Here is a 21,627-nt window from a genome sequence, read left to right as displayed (position 1 = left end):
TGAAATATGGAGGCCCACCAGATCCAGAACAGAATCAGACTGGAGCCAGACCAGAGACAAAGGCAGACTGAGGACAGGCCAGAGGCAGAGGCAGGCTGGAGAGAAGCTGGAGGCAGAGCCAGACTGCAGATAGGCTGGAGGCAGAGGCAGGCTGGAGAGAAGCTGGAGGCAGAGGCAGACTGGAGTGAGGCTAGAGGCAGAGCCAGATCAGAGGCAGCCTAGAGCCAGATCAGGGCTGACCCATACTGATTACGAGCACTAAAGATAATTATGAGTGAAGATTATTGTGTATTAAAGTGGCCTTAGGGCAAATCCTGTTGTCTGTCACATGTAGTTAAAGAGATGAGAATTCACCCTCAGGCCTGAAGAAGTTTAATGACTCTTGTTTTGTGCTGTCTAGACTTTCTAAGCATGGTAAGGTTGAAAACCTCAACAATGGCTACAGTAAATCAAGATATTCAGATGAAACTCTAATGTAGCCAAAATGGGAAGTTTTTGTTATGTACCTCTGAAATGATTATATGATGGTCAATAAAACAATACAAAACTAAGCATCTATGGCCAAGTTTTGAGAGAACCACTCTCAAATGTCAGTCTTAATAACAGTCAAGATTAACAATCCTCAAACCTTATCGCACAACCACAAACCACTATATGCGTGTATCCATGTGTGTAAGTGTGTGCCTGTGTGTGTATGCATGTATATCTGTGTGTGTATATGTATCATTTTATGTGTAAAGAGTTTTGTGAGCATGCAGGCTGGTGTACGTGTTTGGCGTGACGGCTCAGTGAGATGGAGTGTGCAGTCCTCGCAGTGTGGGGGCCAGCGCTGACTGTGGACTCAAGCCAGGTGCGCTGTTCTGCGTTCCTACACCTGCTGACACTTAGCCAGAGTCAGTGCGCACCCAGCTGATAGCACTTATCATCATCTGACTGACTCCTGGGAGAGGCAGCCACAGGGAAACACACAGAGAAAGAGCAGCAGGCTAACTGGCTTATCATCTGTGTAACCATAATAAAAAAGACACAGTTCAGGTGTACGTACCAGTGCTAGGATCACTTTTAGAAGAAAAATCTTCTTGCTAATGAACGTTTACATAAGGGTTATTCCACTGAACACTAATCTAGAGGTTTTGTATACACTGTTCAAGCAATGTACCAAGGAATGGTTTAACCTAGTACCAAAGAGTTCTGTAAAGACAGTACTTTAATTGGAAGTCCCCCTTTGTGCTCAGAGTTAGGAGTTAGGAGCATGTACTACTCAGAGGTACCATAACATGTCCATCTACTGTGGATTTTAGGCAGCTCATACAGTTTATACTACAGGATCTACTTCTTTCAACTCATAGCACTACAAACTGTGTCCTGTATAAAATAGAGGATTTTGGTTTGAAATTTCTGTTTGAAAATGCAAAGAAAAATGTTTCTTCTTTACCCATCATGTGCACTCTGTTAGTAACAGTGGCATTGAATGGGCACTCCATTAATTAGATCTACACACACAGATGGTTTACCTGTGCTTACAATTCTCTGTATAACACAACACACTGCATCAAAATATTTAATGGCACATGGGCCATATCCAACAACTGCTGCTTTCCTCATCTGTGTGTACACCATTGAGCTGCACAGTATTTCTGACTGTCACATTTATGCTCCCAGCCACCAGGGTGCCATGAAAAAGCTTTGGTAATCTCCTGTGTCATAAAAATCATATACTTGTGTTTTTATTTGGCGCTGTAAACCTTGCTGTTGGGAAGATAAAGCCCCCATATGGTCTATTGTCTTTAATGTTATGTAAACCATAGTAGTAGTAGATTTAAATGATATGAACAAGATCTAACACCTAGAGCACTTCATATTGAGCTTTTGATTTATGCTTGTCAGCAAAAACTTAAAATGTAGCTTAGTTCTATTGTTTTAGTGGTAGAAATTTACCAACAGATGTTGTCGAGAGAAACTGTAGACGGGTCCACACCTTAGTGACTGGCTGCTTCTCACAAAGGGCAACATCCAGCTGCACATATCCGCTCCACCTCGTAAGAACAGATGCAGTAAACTGTCTTTCTAAAAACTTTTGAAGAAGTTTAGGAGATGCCGCAGGTCAAGGTCAATCTCATTATTCCCCGTTTCTGTTGTTGTATTCGATGGAACAAAAGAGAATAAGCCACCAGGCTAAACCTGATTATGAAGAGTATGCCCACCATCAGCTGACTGACATCCTCCACTGTGTCCTTTATGCCTCATGTGGTTGCAGGTGGCACCCCAGTGTCTCCTTCAGCACTCTAAAGTGCTTCAAAGACAAAATCTACTACTCGGTCACTCAGTACTAATATAACTGTTTCAACTGTATTTCTACACCTGTTTATACACATTTCAAAAATATTCAAATACACATAATATGAGAAGTTCTATATATACTTGGCAAATGCTTTTGGTATTTATTGTGCCCATGGAAATAAGGCCGTTTTCCATGAGGCAGAAGCTGAAGGCTTTGACGCCTCTGTGCCGGTGCAGAGACTGACGCTGTTAACGTTCGCCCTTATCCCGAGCTGACGCATGCGTGCTGGAGGCGGCTCTGCACCGGACCCTCCCACAGCCTCGCTGCAAACCACATGCTATGAATAGGAGCATGCTGACAGTGAAATATGGCTGCGCCGCGGACTCCCTCACTTCTAATGAGAACAGAGTGCTCTTGTCCCTGGCTCATTCTCAACGTGTTAATTTACCTGAGTCAGGCATGCTGGATACACCTTTATTCACATCCGGGAGTGCTATCTTAGAAGAAGGAATGCAAAGAATTATTTTCACTCTCTACGTGTCATCGGTGCTGCTTTCTCTATTGGTCATTTTTTAAAAGAGTTGTTGAGATTGTGAGAATTTGCGAGCCTTTTTCTAATCTTCAAACCACGTGTGCAGTTTTGTACATATATGCTATGTAAAAATTGTGAAATTTGCATGTGTTTTAAATAATTCTTTATTAGCTAGACACATAATAATCTCACTTTCTTTTCCTAAATTAATTCAGGATTTTTTGTTTCTCTCTTTAAAATGCAAATACTTTCTTCTTCTTCTACATGCAGCTGGGCAGGAATTTTCATGCACTGAGTAGTATGCAAATCACACAGTTCATTTCCATCAAATAATGTTAAAACCAAAAGTCTATAAAAGTAGTAATTTAATGAATTTTTCAAGAATGCAAATCCACTGCTGTTTGGAGTGCAGTTTCTCATCGGGCATTAAGCTGAATTGAGTTGGGCATTTTATCTTAATAGCTGATCGGGGGGCTGTGGCTCTGGTGCTAGACTGAGAGTGGAGGCCCTTTAGCCTAATCAGAGCTTTGCCTCCTCTAGCGTGGCTTTTTACAGTGACCAACTCAGAATTAGCACCACTCATGCTTCAGTACACACAAATATGACAGGCCCACCATTGATATATGCAGTTAATTACTTTCAGATGATTATTTAAGGAACCAGGCTCTCTTCCCCTTTGGGAGTCATCTATAATAGCCATGGCCTGTTTTCTGGATTACAACCTTACAACCCTTGTGTTTTTCACACCTGCGTGAAGTGAGCCCAGTTTGGGAATGCTGAAAATGTAATCTAAATATTAATTTCTCTACAGTTTGTAGGAGACCTTGGAGAAATCTTTTTATCATTATCCCACACATGCGGCTAGTGGAGAGGACTATTTCAGTCCCATCATTCCACGATTTGAACAGGCCAGTTCTAGTTCGTTTTTCATTGCATCTCTCCCACTGAATGAATGCTGAATGTGTCGGTTTCCATTGGCATAACCCTACAAGACAGGAGATTCATTGCTTAACCTAGAGACAAGCAATATAATTAGACCCATGATACTATTATCATTACAGCCCAGCAAATTAAGCTTTTATGAGCTACGGGCCACATGGCCCTCCAACTGAGGCTTTATTACACGATATATGATTGCACTATGTGCAGAAGTGATGTGGCCAGGTAAAATCACTGGCAATGTATACAGAGTATACAGTTTGTCACTTTCTCACTAAATGTACCTGCTCATGTCTTACAGATATGTTTTCATTTTTTAAAAATGGCTAATCTGACCTTAATTTGAAGCGCATCACTGAGGGACCTCTGTGGACGAGGAGACAACCACTGTTCTGTGTCCTTCCCGTTCTAAGCAGCGAGAGACACCGTGACTCGGGGCGAGACAGAGGCGTGTGTAGAGAGCATTATACAACATGGTGCTTTAAAGTTGAATTGGACTGATTCTTAAATGCACTCTGTCATAATTGTACCTCAAACGAACTTGAAAAAGTCAAGCCCTATTTATTTTTCTATTTATGCAGCACAGGCATAGAGGTGAATGGCAAAGATGGTGTATAATTACTTCCATTTAAATGGACATTATTTTAGCTTGCATTTAACAATTCACTGGAGCAGAAAATTGTCCAGTTTCATCCACACTCACTATAAACACCTCAGGAATTACTGTATAATGTATTTGTATAATTCTTAAGTGATGATTTCTTCGTCATCTTCATCTTCATCTTCGTCGTTGTCTTCTTCTTCTTTCTTTTTCCATTAAAGCAGTCCGGTCTTTGCCCGTTCTTGATTACTATAAACCATCTATAAACCTTACTTAAATCTTACGCTCTGGGTCCTTGCTTTGCCGTATAACTAAATGATGTCATACCAACACAGATATGTATTCATATAAATTGCCACCACACCATTGCTCTGGTTTGTACCACCACTGCAATAGTTTCTAAAATACACACATCACTATGTCGGTTCCCAAAGCTGCAAAAAAAGACTTCTAAAGGGCGAATGGCTCAAAAACTCCATTAAGAATCCTTTTCAAAATGTACATGACAGAATCTTCAGAATTTGAATTAGAATTTGAACTAGTATTAGTAAGATAAAGTCTTCCTAACCAAACAGCACCTGGCCCACGTGTGCCGGTTCTTCTGCCCGTGCCTCTGAGCAGGACGTGATAGCTTTGAAACATTGGCAGGGCAGGACTGAACACATTAGCATTCATAAATCCACTGAAAAGAGGAGAAAAGAAAGGTACAGGGGATTAATGGACTTCCTACTTAGTGTTAGCCAATAGCAATAGCAGGGCATTATTCTGCTCGTGGGGTCACCTTCTCTAGAGTGGGGCGTGACCAAGGCACTGCGTTTAATATAGAAGTGTCTGCGGGGGTCGAGCGTCAGTCGAGCTGAACTGGTGTGAGTTTCTCACGGCGAGGCTGACAGGGGTCGCGTGTTCGTGTGGCTGACCTTGGCGTTAGGCTGGGCGTAATTAGAAGTAATGCGGTGCCTCTTTCTTGATGGATATGTCCTGCACAGAGAGTACTGCACTGCTCATGTGATGCACGCAGCAGCCTGTCTGACAGTGATGGATCTTGGCGTATTTCACTCTAAAGGGGGTTGGGCTGGGCTGAGGAGGAAGAACAGGTGTGCTGTCTCCTGTGGGCATGTAAATATAAACTAGGTGGCCAGTACATTGCTTTCAGTCTTTTTAGCTCAAACCTACTGTTCTACAGCACATGAGTCCTTGGCATCCACCAATCAGGGACTGTAGCTCACGCGCTCTCACTCTCTCTCTATCTCCACCTCTGTTTTTAAATTTTTGCTTCTCTTTGGGTTGAGCTTTCTAAACTAAGAAAGCGAGTATATACGAACTCCTAAGTTTTTGGAGTTTCTTTGACAGTTTAAAAAGTTTTGTCCCAGTGTTTCTCAGTCTCGTAGACATATTCTAGGTGCCGTGATTTTGTGAGTCTAAAGCTTTGCTTTTCCCCCATTTGGGAAGCTACTGTACAGGATCACAGGTCTCGGGCTTCAAGCAACTCTAACACAACACGGCAGGCAATTAATGCAAGGTGTCATCTATAAGAATAAGGGAGGCAGCATGCGGAAGGCAGCGTGCGCCTAAATGTTGATCAGATGTCCAATGCGCCTCAGGTCTGCTCAGGCCAGATGCTGCTCCCACAGCCTGGTGGGAAGACCCTCGGCCTGAATGACAGCAGAAGGGTGCTGTGACACTCTGTCCCTCTTACATCCTGCACAGAGAACACTGTCAATTCTCCCTCATGCTCACTCTCTCTGCAAGCAATCTATCCATCAAGGGATGGCGCGAGCTCTCTAACAGTGCATTGACCTTGAGTGCCTCACATTGATTTCCAGTACCGTCATACGGATGGGGGTAGTACTGGGGGTTTCTTATGTGGCTGCCTGCCTGTAGGTGTGATTGGGAACAGATTTCCGAAATTCCGATACGGCACCACCTGCCTTGGATGATGGATCACCCTCCACTATCCCATCAATCCTCACCTGCAGGCGAGAGGGTGACACCTGTGTGAAATTTATCATCATATACGACGTTTCTGTATCCACCCAATAACAGCGCTCTCTTCCTAAACGAAACTCCGCCCTCTGAGCTTGTCAGGAAGCTTCTTTAAGAGGAGATTTATAAGGCTTTTTTTGCCCCTCTGCTTCTCTTCCAGCGTGTGTGTAACTATGTTACTTTTCTTTCAGTCTAATTATATTCAATAACTAATACCTTCCACAGAATAAACAAAAAACAAACAAACAAACAAAAAAACAGTGGCTCGTATTTTAAATCAGTAAAGAAATGTTGTAAAATGTCATTGATGGCAGAGTAAAATGGTATCACTGCTACACTACACCTTTCCCATACTATTCTTCTGAATGCCTCTTTTTAAGGGGACCATTCTCTTACTGTGATGGATCATGGGCTATTCCTCTTGCAGTGTATATCTAACATGCTTTATTAATATCCCATTCGTCCACCCAGAAAGGCAAGGAAAGCATTAAGGAGAGTCATATGGCCATGAATGCACTAATTTAATTAATTTCCTCATCTCCCCTCGCAAGATTTTATGGATAGTTAAGAACCTTCTGTTATTTTTATGACTTCGGGAAGCCAAGTGTGAGCTATCTTTCACTGAAGTCAATTCCTCCCTCTTAACCATCGATGATTGGCCAATTGCAAAATTAATAGTCTATACAGAGCTCCAGCAGGCTTCAGTATGCTTCCAGTACCTCAAAGAAAGACCAAGTTAATTGTTTTTCAAGTGAAGCAATCGGACTGTGACCGATGTCTTCAATAAGCACAATCTCCCTGGTAAAGCCTGCTACTAACTGTCCTTGCCAAGACTGCTAACACACAATAATGTGTTAACAGAAGTGCCCTGCATGCCTCGGTAAGACCCGTGGCTGTTGGCTGTTGCAATCCCCCTTCTCCTCACTTCATCTCATCAGCCAAGAAGACTAAAGAGCTTAACTGCACATAGGCCAGTCGGCGGAGAGACGGCCCCGACACAAAAGTCCTCGGAATACGCGGCGCTCGGCGCATATTCTCTCGCCTATTCTGCTTCCTTCTGTTTCCTGCCTCACTTACTCAAAGCCCAGAATGGATTAGGTGCCATCAAAGTCTAAGAAGTGTTACCAATTGATTTTCAGAAAAACGTGCCGCTCTCCTTTAAGCACACTTCCTTTGATATGTGGATAAAATTTGTTTGGGCCAGAAGTCATGCACAGAAGAGTCATTAACTCGATTAAGAAGATGAGGAGGTCGTGGCATTCTGTCTGTACTGCGCCTCGGCGTTTTCCAATGCTGCATCTCAGTGTACTGTGTCCTGATGCTGGGCTCCGAGAAGCACGTCGTGACTTCCCCCAAATTGGTTCAGATTGATGCGACTCTACTATTAGCGCCATTTGGGAGCCAGTCAAGATAACTTTGGCAGTTCTGACTACTGATTTGAATAATCATGGATTTCAAATTCTTTTCACAATTGGGCATATCCTATGAGCGAAGAAGCCCGGGCCAAATCACTTCAACTCGCTTGAAAACATTCAGTCATTTATAATGCCATTGAGTCCTCGGAAGTTATTTGAGGACAACAAAATACTTTGGATTTATGAATTCAAACTGAATTTACATTTACATTTACGGCATTTAGCAGACGCTCTTATCCAGAATGACTTACAAAAGTGCTTTGTCATTTACTCATAGAATACATCCTAGTACAGTAGAGTAGATTAGAGTCCAATATACCAATGATCTAGAATACTGTAGAAATACAGGGATCAATGCTGATGCCTAGACGTACAAAACACATAAGGTCTATCGTAAACAAGTGATAAGTGTAATAAACAATAAGTATGAGAATTTGTTAGTTAACATCAGTGTAATAAACAATACCGTACAATAAGTACTAGTTTCAGTTAGTCAACATAGGAGCAGGGTCAGCGGTCCACGAATAGATGGGTCTTCAGTCTACGTTTTAAGACTGCAAGGGACTCTTGTGTTTTAGTAAACTGCATTATTCTTTCAAACTATGATACTTTAGGTCATGCTATATGATACATTTTATGTAAAATTACATTTTCATCAGTATTTGCTCTATAATGCCTAACAAAAATGCTTACAAAAACAAAAGTTTGTTCATACATATGTGTGTGTACATGCTTGACTTTGTATGTGTGTGTGTGTATGTGTGTGTGTGTGTGTGTGGTGGGTCTGAAACAGAGAACAGGCTGCCATATTTCTTCATGAGGCAACCACTTCCAGCTGAATCCAGCTCTGGAATGGCCTGTCAGGGGGAATGAGAACGAATAGTTCCAGTGCAGTGCAGTGCACAAATCCTTCAACCCTCAACATGCTCGCTAACACTAAAACCTGCTCTGACTCCGGCTCTTCCAGTCTGGACAACTCTGTAGGTGACTCCTTTTAAAATGCCTTTACCTGCTGTTAGTGGTTGCTACCACTATTGTCCCATGACATAAAAACCTGAGACTGTTAGCTCTGTTTACATCATATCCGCATCTTTGTATGTTTATCACATAATTCTATACTGGAAGGCCAGTCTGTCTGATCAATCTTTGCATCTCCTTAAGGTTAAGTACTTCTTTTAAACCTTCAAGACCCTTCCAGCCATGATGTGTCTTCATTGCCCTGGGAAGAGTCCAGCAGCTGCCAGGCTTCATGTAGTCGCGCTCCTTGACTCCGCTCAGACGATTCAGGAGAATCTCGTGATGTCTCTCTTATGCATCCATTCTCTCCGTCCTTCCCCTGCACACGTCACCATCATTTGCAGCATTCCGCATTGACAGAGGAGTCATTTGAACTCGGTCTCCCAGGAGTCCACTCCTTTACTTCCTGCTCCACAAATAAGCAGTGTATTGATTAGATATCAGCTGGTAATTGGGCTCTGATCTCTCTCTCTCTCTCTCTGTCTTGCCCCTGAGATGTATGATGGCCTTGACAGGGAATGGATACCCCCTCTGATGCTGCTAAATAGTCTGTTAGACAAAATGTCTTCCCTAAACAGTTGGTATGGCAGGATTAGACCTTTTTTTTCTCCCTCTGTGCGAACCAATACTCATACATGATTGGGACAACCTCTCTGGAAAATGTATAACAGCATCACACCAAAATTTATTCTCAGGATTTATTCTACAGTTTGGACCTCCTTAAATTTTCACAGGGGATCAGGAGTAAAAAGAATCCTACTTTGTGTCGTTTAATCCCATACAAATCTCAGGTTATGCTTGAAAAAAAGCTTTAGAAACCCAAGAGCCATTTTGTTTCTTAAAATGCTGTGTAAGCTTTAAGGCTGTGTTGTAATTTGGCAATAATATATATTTCTTTCTCTATGGATAGTTTCCCATCCAGAGCGTCTGAAAAACAACTGAAGCAGATAATCTGAGTGTGTGTGTGTGTGTGTGTGTGTGTGTGTGATCCTTCCCAAAGTCCCTCTCAGGCCAATCAGACACAATGTGCCAAAACAGCCATTTACCTTGCAGACAAACCGCTTTCCGAAGGCACTACGGCTCCCCGGCTCTCCTTTAAAGCTACATTTGACAAGGATCTCATTTGGCTGCTCAATATCGCCATCATCAAACAGCCAGCCGTCTCGGCTGGCCTGTTCATCATTGTTGCATCACTTCTGCACTGCATTTCAATTATAGCTCCTGTGGGCCCCTCCAGAGAGAAGGCACAGGACATGCTCTAAACAGACATCTACCGGAATCAAAGAAAAAAGATTTTATTCTACTTTTAAGATCTACTTTTCCTAATAGAATTGGGAATGGTGCAGAGCAGATGGCTTTTAGATAGACTTAAAAACATAGATGGAGAAACATCTCTGTTATTGGGAGTCCTGCAGTAAAATGAGACAGCAAAGATATACAGCAATAATTTGTAACATAAACTGAATATCGATGGACTTGTTATTATGTTTAGTAAATCTGAACTTGCTTTTTGACAGTAAGTTTTAAGTTTATAAGTTTTATTCCAGTTAAATATTGATAATATTCAAAGTCTCACCCAAATGCGAACCCATGTCTGCAGGTCTTTTCAGGTGTGATGCACTTGACTTTTGTCTTAGAATCAGCAGCAACCTTCTGATTTGGAGCAAGGTCTTCTTTGTGAGTCTGGAGCAGCCTCTACACTCAGAGCAGAAAAACGTCCATGAGGTGTTCAGTCTGTGTCTGGAGGGCTGTTTTAGTGTCAGGTATGCCCCTTTCACTGGCCTTGTCTAATGAACCAAAAAGGAATGGCTCTGCCTGTCACTGAAAGACTCCCCGAAGGTGGATATTTATGTCTTTTCATCACAATTGTTGTGTACCAGCTACGCCTAAACTGAACCAGCTTTGAAGTGATTATGCTTTTGCAATATCACTGTATGACAGACCACATCACAATAACGCTGTACCACAGACCACATCACAATAACACTGTACCACAGATCACATCACAATACCACTGTGCGACAGATCACATCATAATAACACTGTACCACATGACAATTTCACTGTACCTCAGACCACAGCACAATATCACTGTGCCACAGGTCACATCACAATAACACTGTACGACAGATCACATCACAATAACACTGTACCACAGACCACACCACAATATCACTGTACCACAGATCACATCACAATAACACTGTACGACAGATCACATCACAATAACACAGTACCACAGACCACATCACAATATCACTGTACCACAGATCACATCACAATAACACTGTACGACAGATCACATCACAATAACACAGTACCACAGACCACATCACAATATCACTATACGAAAGATCACATCACAATAACACTGTACCACAGACCACATCACAATACCACTGTGCGACAAATCACATCACAATAACACTGTACCACAGATCACATCACAATACCACTGTGCGACAAATCACATCACAATAACACTGTACCACAGATCACATCACAATACCACTGTGCGACAGATCACATCATAATAACACTGTACCACAGACCACACCACAATATCACTGTACCACAGATCACATCACAATAACACTGTACCACAGACCACAGCACAATATCACTGCACCACAGATCACATCACAATATCACTGTACCACAGATCATATTGCAACATCCCAAATTCTCTGCATTTGATCTTAAAGAACAAATGTGGAGGCATAAAGGTTTCTTGCAGATTCAAGGTGTTGCATGAGGGGGCAACAGTGTGGTCGTCTCTCTCTCTCACACACACACACACACACACACACACACACACACACACACACACACACACACACACACACACACAAATCACCCCCCACCCCCAACTTGGTGATTCAACCGACATTCATCTGCAATCACGCCAGCCTTCCTCACCACAATGCCTTCCATCTTCTCTGTGTCTTATATAACTCATAAATAATGGCCGCGTGCATGTACGTTTACACCCCACTGTTGCATGATTCATGTCTCTTATTGTAGCTACTGTTGTGTACATTCGCAGACACGTTTTAAATGACTGCACTGATGGCCGGTATGGGAGCATTTTAGGCCTGGCACAAATGCATTTGTGGATTGTATATCTCCCCTGTTCATGTGCCCCATTACAGTCGCTCTTGCGCTCCACACTGCTCACGGATGATGGATCGCCGGCACTTGGCCTTACACACTGTTGTTGGCTGTGTGTCTAATAAACTAGTGGGGGAGATCCTCACACTGTTGTTCATATAAGGCAACCGTATCTCCTCTTGGATTTGCTCATAATGTGAATGATACACTCAACTGGTGGATAAATATTTATTTAATTCTGTGCACTTGTTATTATAATGCCAAAGTGTGAAATTTTTGTGTCATGTAGAATATTACTTAGTCCATGCCAGGGTAGCAGGAGTTTAGAGACACACCCACTCTCTCTCTCTCTCTCTCTCTCTCTCTCTCTCTCTCTCTGCTGCTTTTGGGATGGTTGCCATCTCTGAGTGTCTTCTCATATCTCTATATCAGATTTGGACCAAGGCCAGATTCCTGAGGCCAGTTGGGAGAGGAGTAAGAGGAGCTAAAGACCGTAAGCGGCTGCCACAACAAATAAATTCCCAGTGAAAAAAGGGACAGAGGATCCAGGGGGTAGATGAAGTAGAGGAAGGGGGTAATCCAAGAACACCAGGGAATTTGTGGTTCACACACACACACGGACACGGACACATTCCAACCATCTTTAGTCAAACATCTCTGCATATCTACTCAGGACACATGTGGATAGAATCTTCATATGCATATATACATGAATGCAACAATATATTTCTCAGTTGTATTTATTGCACATTACTAATGCATTAGACTTATACATGTTCTGGTGGCACTAACCTTGATTTGTGACCACTCACTAGCTTTTTAAAAAAAATTGTTCCAACACTACACCCAATCCAACACACACCCACATGCATACACGTACACACACCAAATGGACACGCACACACATACTCACACACACACACACACACACACACACACACACACATACCCACACACCCATCCACCCTAATAGTCAATTTAGGACCGGGGTGACTCTCTCCCTGCAGATCAAGTCTCATTTTAAAATTCCCCAGATGGCTGCAATCCAAACACAGTCTCTTATGGCCAGGACCCTCCTTGAGGGGCAAATCCAGAGAAGCTCTCATATACCTTAGCATTAGCATTAGCATTAGCATCAGCCCATTGCATCAGGGCCTTCTTGCACAGTCCTCTGCGGAAGCTCTCAAAACATCTATCACCAAATGAACAAAATGACATGATTTTTACACATTACACACAGATTGTGCACTACTGGGATGGCTTGAAATCTTGGTTAACTTCCAGTTATGAGATTTGGAGTCAGAAAAGAATTCATGTAAAACCGTATTGTTTAGACAAAGGTGTTCAGACAGATTTGCCAGTAATGGAAATTGTTACTAAAATGGACAGAGATTTCAGAGCTGGGGAAAATATATATTTATTAATTTGGTAAAGAATCACTTGACTCCTGCAATGTCATGTTTTGAGCTATTTTTTTGCTAACTATATTAGCTACATAGCTTAACATCCTATGTTACTACCTGCTATTTGCTTTATGGCCCTGTATTTAACTACAAATAACATGTTTACCAATATCCTCCCAATAGAAACCAGATGAGGTGAATCATTAAATCAACAGTTAAAAACGACTGCACTACTGCACACTTCATATTTACATGCTCAGTATAACCCCGAACACACGCTCTGCAAGATCGGCCTGGGGATCTGACATCAATTAACCAGCCTGGCATCTGTGAGGTAAAGGTGAGCCTATGCTACTTTGTAGAGTCCTGTTTTACTACATGCTAGAATGGTGCATGTCTTCAGGGCCAAATGCAATGAGTGAAAGGCTTTGGCTCATTTGGAGTTTGGGTGAGGTCCGAGTTACTTAAGGAACACCCAGCTGAAAATATTCCCTCTACATTCAATGCAGCAAAAGAGTTTCCCTCCAAAACTCTCCTGTAATCTCGCGATCTCACCCGAATGTATCTGCATCTACTTTCCAGTCCCTGTCCTCTCTACCCACCACCCTCCCTACCTGCAAGACTGGTCTCAGATCAGCAACCTCTAACTATGGCGCTCATCTAAGCCATGCAAAAACTGCAATCCCGTAAACCAAGCTCGGAGCCGGTGACGTTCCCACTGAGTGCAGTGCTAATTAGAGGCAGTGGGTGCACATATCTGTGTGGTGGGATGATGCAGTGCGTGAGGTGGCCTGTTCCCACGGCGAGGCTGAACTGATGGGGTCAGGGTTGAGGAGCTTGCCTTCCCCCTGCTCTCTAATAGCTCAGGTGGGAGACACTTATTAACGAGCATCTCCATAGCAATATGTGGCACATAAATAACCAAGTCAGGCACATGGCTTCCTGCCTCTGCCATATGAATCATCTGCACTCTGTACTCCCGCAGTATGGGGGTAGATACAGCCATGGTAAAACCCACTCCTGCTGACACAGAGGTCAGACTGCATGAGCCAATCATGCTGAAGTGTAAACAAACCGAACAAATGCATTATGTTTTATGTTTTATGTTCCTGTTCCATTTTGAGAGGACACCATGGTTCACTGGTTAGAACTGTTTCTAAAAGCACAGAGGAAATTCCTGAGCACTGATGCCAGGTGCCTGTAGTTGGGTGAATCTGAGGGAGAACAGTGTTGAGAAGACAGGAGACTACACAACTTGTGTAGGATGGTATGGGATGTCATCAATTCATCACAATAACTTTAATATTTTCCTTGGGTCTTGCTCAGAATGGAAACTAAGGAGCCCTTATAGAATAATATCAGGGAGAAAGTAAGAGAGAATAAGAGTCAGAGAACAACAGACAGAGAGAGAGAGAGTTACCAAATTTTATTATTCAGTACAGATTACAACAAACAAACAAAATACAATTACTCAAAGAAAGAGAGATCATATAACTTTGGGAAAACAAAACCAAGACACACAAAATCTGTCAAAAAGAAAAAGACACAGCTCTGCAAAACAACCAACAAAAACCAACATAAAAAAATTTTAATCAAGGGGTCACCCAGAACAACCTCCTAATTTTCCACAGTGCACAGACCTTCATAGTGGCCCCAGATGTTTTCAAAACTAACCAGGATATGCATGGAAGACCTGGTTAGTTTTGAAAACATCTGGCAATATGTGACACTTCACCAGTCAGAGAGAAAGATAAAGACAGGCAGATAGATAGATAGATAGATAGATAGATAGATAGATAGATAGATAGATAGATAGATAGATAGATAGATAGATAGATAGATAGATAGATAGATAGAGTGTAGACTGGAAGAACATGTGTGTACTTGTCTGCTCCTCAGCACTCTCACCTGCCAGATGACCTAAAGCTGTGTCTCTATCACCTTGGTTTGTTTGATTATATGAGTTTGAACTTGTATTAGGTGGGAAAAACATTCTGTCTTTATTTTGGTCTCCAAGGAAACTTGAGAGCTGTTTTGCAGGAAATCCAGTGACTTTTTTGCTTCTTTTTCTCATAAACGGGGAATGGAAGATGATGGACAGCACACCAGCTTAACTGCAACAGACAATTTGAGACATTTGGCTTAGTCACACAATACTACAGTGTAATTCCACAAGAATAGAGGGTCCAAATAAATGAACACAGTGAGATGGTGTTTCACTAGGCTATGAGATGGAGAAACTGACAGCACTGTTTAGCTGAGGGTTTCTGTGTATGGTAATACAGAGACGTTATGTCACATTACCTCACGTACAGTAGCGTGTGTTTTTGGACTCCCCGTGGAAAGGTAAAAAACCTTAAAATGAGCTATGCTGAAATGTTTAACAATGTTTTATGAAGCATCTGTTGTATAAGCCCTCAGTTGACTTTAAGATTTGCTTAAAAACATTCAGCATAACCCTAACCAATGAAGAACATAGTTCAGTACTCTTAGACTTTAAGGAGAAATCAGAAACCTCAGGGATGGATAGTGAAGCATTTTTTCTAATGAAAGTAGCATTACAGCACACACGTGCACATTCACACGCACACACATGCACACGCACGCGCACACGCGTAAGCACGTGCGCGCATGCGCGCACACACACATGCGCGCATTCAGACAGATACTGGGTGTGACCATAAGTCATTCATCCCTCCTCTAGTCTTTGTGTAATAAATAGATGAGTAGTAAAATGTTCATGGAGAGAGGGATGAGAAGAGTGGAAAGGAGAGAGGGAGAGATGGAGACAGAGACGAGTGGATATGTGAAGATAAATGCGTCTGTGGATGAAATTGGAGCCATATTAAAATCCAGATGGTGAAGGAGGAATATTGACTCTGAAATGAGGAAGCCGATGCTCAATTACCACACTTTGTTTCTATGAAGTGGAAGCTTATTATCTTAATATGCATTTTTTATTTCATTCATAAAACATTTCACAGAAAGAACCCCGTTAAACTGCCTTTATGTTCAACCTTGTAATAGCTTTTTATGCTTTTTTTTTCATTCTATTACAAAGAGATACAACACTTAGTTAAAAAACCTTTGGAGAAACATTTCATTTTCTGTAGCCGATAATTAAATGTTGCTCAAATGAGTGCATTGAAATCATCTTGTTCATTTGGACTAAGCTCGGGATTTAATATACTGCATTAAATAGGGGCTCCAAATGAATATTAAGCTAGCCACCCATTGGGATTGTATAATGAATGATTATGCTCATAATCCCAGTAACGGTGGATTTCTTTTCATTTAACAGCTTTATTAAAGTTCGATGGACCAGGTTTACACTGCGCTCATCAATGCTAATGGATTCTAAGGGACGGCATGATCATAGCAAACTTGTCCCAGCACCTGGTCATTACCTGCTTTATTTCATGCTGTCCTCTGAATCAGGTCAGCCATGTTACATGGTACAGCACCCACCCTATGTAAACGGATTCTAAACTGACTTAAAATATGTGTAAATAAGTGAAAATTACTTTTGATTTCAACTGGGATTAAACATAAGGGTTCTGTTTATTTCTGGTGTGCCTGCAAACATCAACTGTAATAAACAATGGGAAAATTTGACACGTCTGACAGACTGTTGGCATCTGTGTGCTAGCTACCTTACTGTAAACAAACAGTGGTCTCAGTATGTTGGCTGATCCATTGGTCATAGCAATGGGGGAAGACAGTAATGGACGTAATAATTAAACATATATACGGACAAATGGCACATCATGTGGTAGGCCTCTGAGACTGCTTATTTTTAAACAATATTCATCAATATTCTCAGGGGGTTGATATCACAAAAGTCATAACATCTCTCATTAACAAAGGCCTTGCTAATGTGCTCACATGAACCCATGAAGCTGGTGAAAATGTAGAATATAGTGCTTTTGAAGTTTGCCTCTCTTTCTCCATCTCTTTCTGAGTCTTTATTTATCTGTCTTTCTCTAATTTGTTCACTTTATCTCTCTGTCTCCTAAGTCAGAACTTTAATTGTAGTATTATAGACTGATGAACTTCTGTCTGCCTTACAGACATTAGAAGGCATGGTAAACTTGTTATGTATTGTGTGAGACCCATGAGGCCAAATGTAGTTATGATCAAAGTGTGACAACAATCATGAAATTAACATCACAATATACAACTGAATTTCAGCTAGTGGGAACTAACTGAAGCAGCTGTACACAATACTGCAGTAATGCAATACAATTATTACAGAGCATTTGCATTCCTTGACTATGACCAGAAAACATCTCTTAGTGCTTGGTTCCTCTGTTCTTTACCCCCAGATCAATAATGAGTCCGCAGCCTTTGTTGCCGGCGTGGTGTTTCTCTAAATAAAACTCGGTGAAGGTGCCATACACAACATATTTAACCATTTAACCACAGGTCCGTCGGTGATGCATTTGTCCAGGGCTCCTCGCCCTATGCCGAGAGAACCCCAGCCCAGTAAATTCAGTTTGACAGCAAGTAAATACTGACGTGCGCCCACCAGGAGCAGCCAGAGTCACAACAGAGAGTTCAACCAGCTCTCTGTGTACCAACACAAAAACACAGAATCGCTATTACATTATTTAAACGTCTTTTCACTTCATGTGTTGATACCGTGTAGTTAAATCGCGACAGCTGTTTACAGAATAAAATGCCCATATGTTAAAATGTATATGAGATCAAAACCTCCGGTGTGGTGGCTTTATAATTGTAACCAGAATGTACCGTTATAAAAGTCAGCTTGATGTTTAAGACTTAGGAGCGTCCATGTTGCACAACAGCCCGTTGAATCTTGTAAAACACTGACACTGAACGAATAGCGAGCAAAAGAAAAGTGCAAGGAACCTGCTGGCTGTTACATTAGGCCTTACCGTGACTTTCTACACGAAAAGTAGCTGCTGCAAAAACATCCCGCAAAAGGTTTCTATATATATTCGATATTTTTGTGCCTCCCGGTATTCCTCTGGACGACTGGGTCCTTATGCAGTCAGGTGGGACACAAATTCAATATTTATTCCGAGCTCCTGAAAGGCCTCGGCGGGCTTCAGTTTGTGATCTAATTAGTGAAATAATATATTTATTCTCCAAGTGTAGGTGCTCAAGAACAGTCACTGAAACCAAGAGAAGGTTTACGTCCATGTGCTTCTGTGGGAATGGATCTGTTCTTATTCTAAGATTGGCAGCTTGGTAGTTTGTGTGGCTTCCCCGCTGTATTTCAGCGTCTCAAAAGAGAACAGGCGACTTTATTGTCTTGATTGTCGCAAACCACCGCTTTAAGTGAGAATTTGATATTCGTTATTCTGTATGTTCGCCACACACACACACACACACACACACACACACACACACACACACACACACACACATATATATATATATATATATATATATATATATATATATATATATATATATATATATATATATATATAAACGTTGTTGGTGTACGCATGCGTAATGGCTGCCTCATTCATTTTCGTCGCAAAAATAATCCTGCTATAATAAATAGCTTTGGACCCTGTTGTTATGGTATATAAATATCCAGCTTTATTAAGCCAATGGTGTCTACAATCGATGAAAAACTATACGACCTAAGTCTGCACACGACTCTGAATCAGACGTATCCGGTACTTGACATGAGTTTACAGAAAGGAAATAACCTTTATATGATGTGATACGTGCTTATATGTTTTGTGAGTTTGATAGCCTATTATAACGTATGTCATCTTATGTGCATATAGCTTATGTATGGACTTAAATTAAACTATTTTCCCAAGATGACAAAATTTACATATATGAATCTAAATGAATAAACTGACAAATAGGCAACCGTTCCAGCGGTAGTTTGTACTTGCTCCGAAAGGTGGCACTGTTGTGTTTTCAGACTGCAAAGCGCCCGGCAAGCTGGAGCTCTGTCCACGTTTTGTCTGACAAAATTGACAGCTCCTCATAGTTTAATGGCAATGTTTTTTGTTTTTTTTTTGTGTTTTGTCTTATTTTACCATTTCTTAAGGTTGTATGTATCATCAAAAGGCCTCATTTCGAGTCTCTGGTATAATATGGGTTCACGTAGCCTAAGTAGTTTATAAATCATGTATAGCCTATACATTTTCTCTCACGTATGATAAAGGGTTAGAATACAACGATAATTTACAGATACATTCATTGGTAACATTCAACGGAAACATTTTTGTTTAACAGATTTTGGCATGCCGTTAAAGGACTAAGTGTATAACAAGTCATATACAATAAAAACACGAACCATGACCTCGACTGTATGCGTTTAATGCGGTACTTCAGTCTACACCACCTCAATTTGTCAACGTATTTACTCTAAAAGCGTATGCAAACTGTTACATAAAATTGACTGTCACCCGATTAATTAACCTAAAAACGTAGAGTCAATATTTTATATTTCTTGAAGAAAACGTGCAATAGCTCGCTTATTTGTGGTAAACGAGTTAAGAATCGGAGCTCGGTTATCAGTCAGGTTATCAGTTCAGAAAACTTTGTTTCTTCTCTAGTATGTAAATTAGCTCTCAGATTGAGCAAGCCTATTGGCTACGATTCCGAGTCAATTTCCTATTTCAAACCTGACGTCAGGGCAGCTATAAAACTCAGCAATGCTTTTATACTCGTCTGCCGGGTGATCCTTTAAAAACTCTACAAGCCCGCAGTCTTCTTTTTTTTCCAGCAAAGCAACAATTTGTCAGTCACATGCACGTTAACCTCCTCAGTTTTAGGCTATTGTAGGAAAAAAAGAAGCCATGAAGTGTTAAATGTTTCAAATTCAGACGCGCCGACATTCGCATGCAAAGAGAGGAACGGGAGAGACGAGTGCGCTGCTCTAATGCGTCTGTGCCACGTCTGTGAGAGGCGAAAAAAAGCGGGCTGTTAATTTATAAAATAAATCCACGCCGCAAAAGCCGACGCTTTTTCTTGTTTTCGAAGAATTAAATAAAGAAATCAAGCTGGCTCACACTGTCTCGAACCCGACCAGTTTGACAGCCGCTCTTCACCCCCTTTGGAGGACTGTCAACAGCAAAAGGATGGCATCAGAACTGGCAATGAGCAACTCCGACCTGCCCACCAGTCCCCTGGCCATGGAATATGTTAATGACTTCGATCTGATGAAGTTTGAAGTGAAAAAGGAGCCGGTGGAGCCCGATCGCAGCATCAGCCAGTGCACCCGCCCGATCGCCGGGGGATCCCTGTCTTCCACACCGATGAGCACGCCTTGCAGCTCGGTTCCTCCTTCTCCAAGCTTCTCGGCGCCTAGTCCGGGCTCCGGGAGTGAACAGAAGGCACATTTGGAGGATTTCTACTGGATGACCGGTTACCAACAGCAGCTGAACCCGGAGGCTTTGGGTTTCAGCCCCGAGGACGCCGTGGAGGCGCTGATCAACAGTAGTCACCAGCTTCAGACCTTCGATGGCTATGCTAGAGGGCAACAATTTACCGGCGCAGCCGGGGCAGGAGGCAGCATGGCCGGGGAGGAGATGGGATCAGCAGCCGCCGTTGTCTCCGCAGTTATCGCGGCTGCTGCAGCGCAGAACGGGGGTCCTCACCACCACCACCATCACCACCATCACCACCACGCTGCAGGACATCACCCAGCGCCTGGGGTCCCGACAAACGGCACTTCGGGAGGAAACCACCAACATACGCGCCTGGACGAACGATTTTCGGACGAACAGTTGGTGACCATGTCGGTGCGAGAGCTCAATCGGCAGTTACGGGGGGTCAGCAAAGAAGAGGTGATCCGGCTCAAACAGAAGAGGAGGACCCTCAAAAACAGAGGCTATGCCCAGTCCTGCCGCTTCAAGCGGGTTCAGCAGCGGCACGTGCTGGAAGGGGAGAAGACCCAGCTCATGCAGCAAGTGGATCACCTCAAACAGGAGATCTCCAGGCTGGTCCGGGAGAGGGACGCGTACAAAGAAAAATACGAGAAGCTCATCAGTAATGGCTTCAGAGAAAACGGATCCAGCAGTGACAACAACCCTTCCTCCCCGGAGTTTTTCATGTGAGTTTTTGGCACTTAATAGAGCAAGATTTCAACCGGTGAAACACAAATAAAGTTTTTCACGCGATTTATGATCATTTTTGTTGGAATATGTGGTATTAGGCAAAGTCACATTTGACAAGTGACATTTAGTTTTCTCTCATATCTTTTGCGTTTTATGTTTTCATGATCCGGAGAATGGGGTCATCGAGATTAATAGTAATTTAACAGATGAATCAAATTTCATATTTCCATGGGTTCTCCTGTTTTTGATCACGGTTTTTCATTGTCGACTTATGTCTTATATGTTTGCTTA

The 21,627-nt window shown here is 42.2% G+C and overlaps 1 protein-coding gene across 5 annotated transcripts in view; it reads left to right on the top strand.

Moving 5' to 3' along the window:
- Nucleotides 1–19,928: 19,928 nt before the first annotated feature.
- The window catches only part of mafb (MAF bZIP transcription factor b), a 63,712-nt gene continuing 62,013 nt past the window's right edge, over nt 19,929–21,627 (top strand). For all 5 annotated transcript variants that reach the window (XR_014123124.1, XR_014123125.1, XM_081712104.1 and 2 more), the window contains exon 1: nt 19,929–21,332. Coding sequence is in view for 3 of the 5 variants with exons in the window: in XM_081712104.1 (XP_081568230.1) it covers nt 20,359–21,332 (974 nt within the window). In the remaining 2 variants the exon portion in view is untranslated. The remainder of the gene's footprint in view (nt 21,333–21,627) is intronic.

Source organism: Electrophorus electricus, chromosome 4, assembly GCF_041902795.1.
Source record: "Electrophorus electricus isolate QZ-2024a chromosome 4, ASM4190279v1, whole genome shotgun sequence".
NCBI classification, from domain to species: domain Eukaryota; kingdom Metazoa; phylum Chordata; class Actinopteri; order Gymnotiformes; family Gymnotidae; genus Electrophorus; species Electrophorus electricus.
Note: the sequence above shows the minus strand (reverse complement) of the source record. Positions and strands in the feature narration are given on the sequence as shown.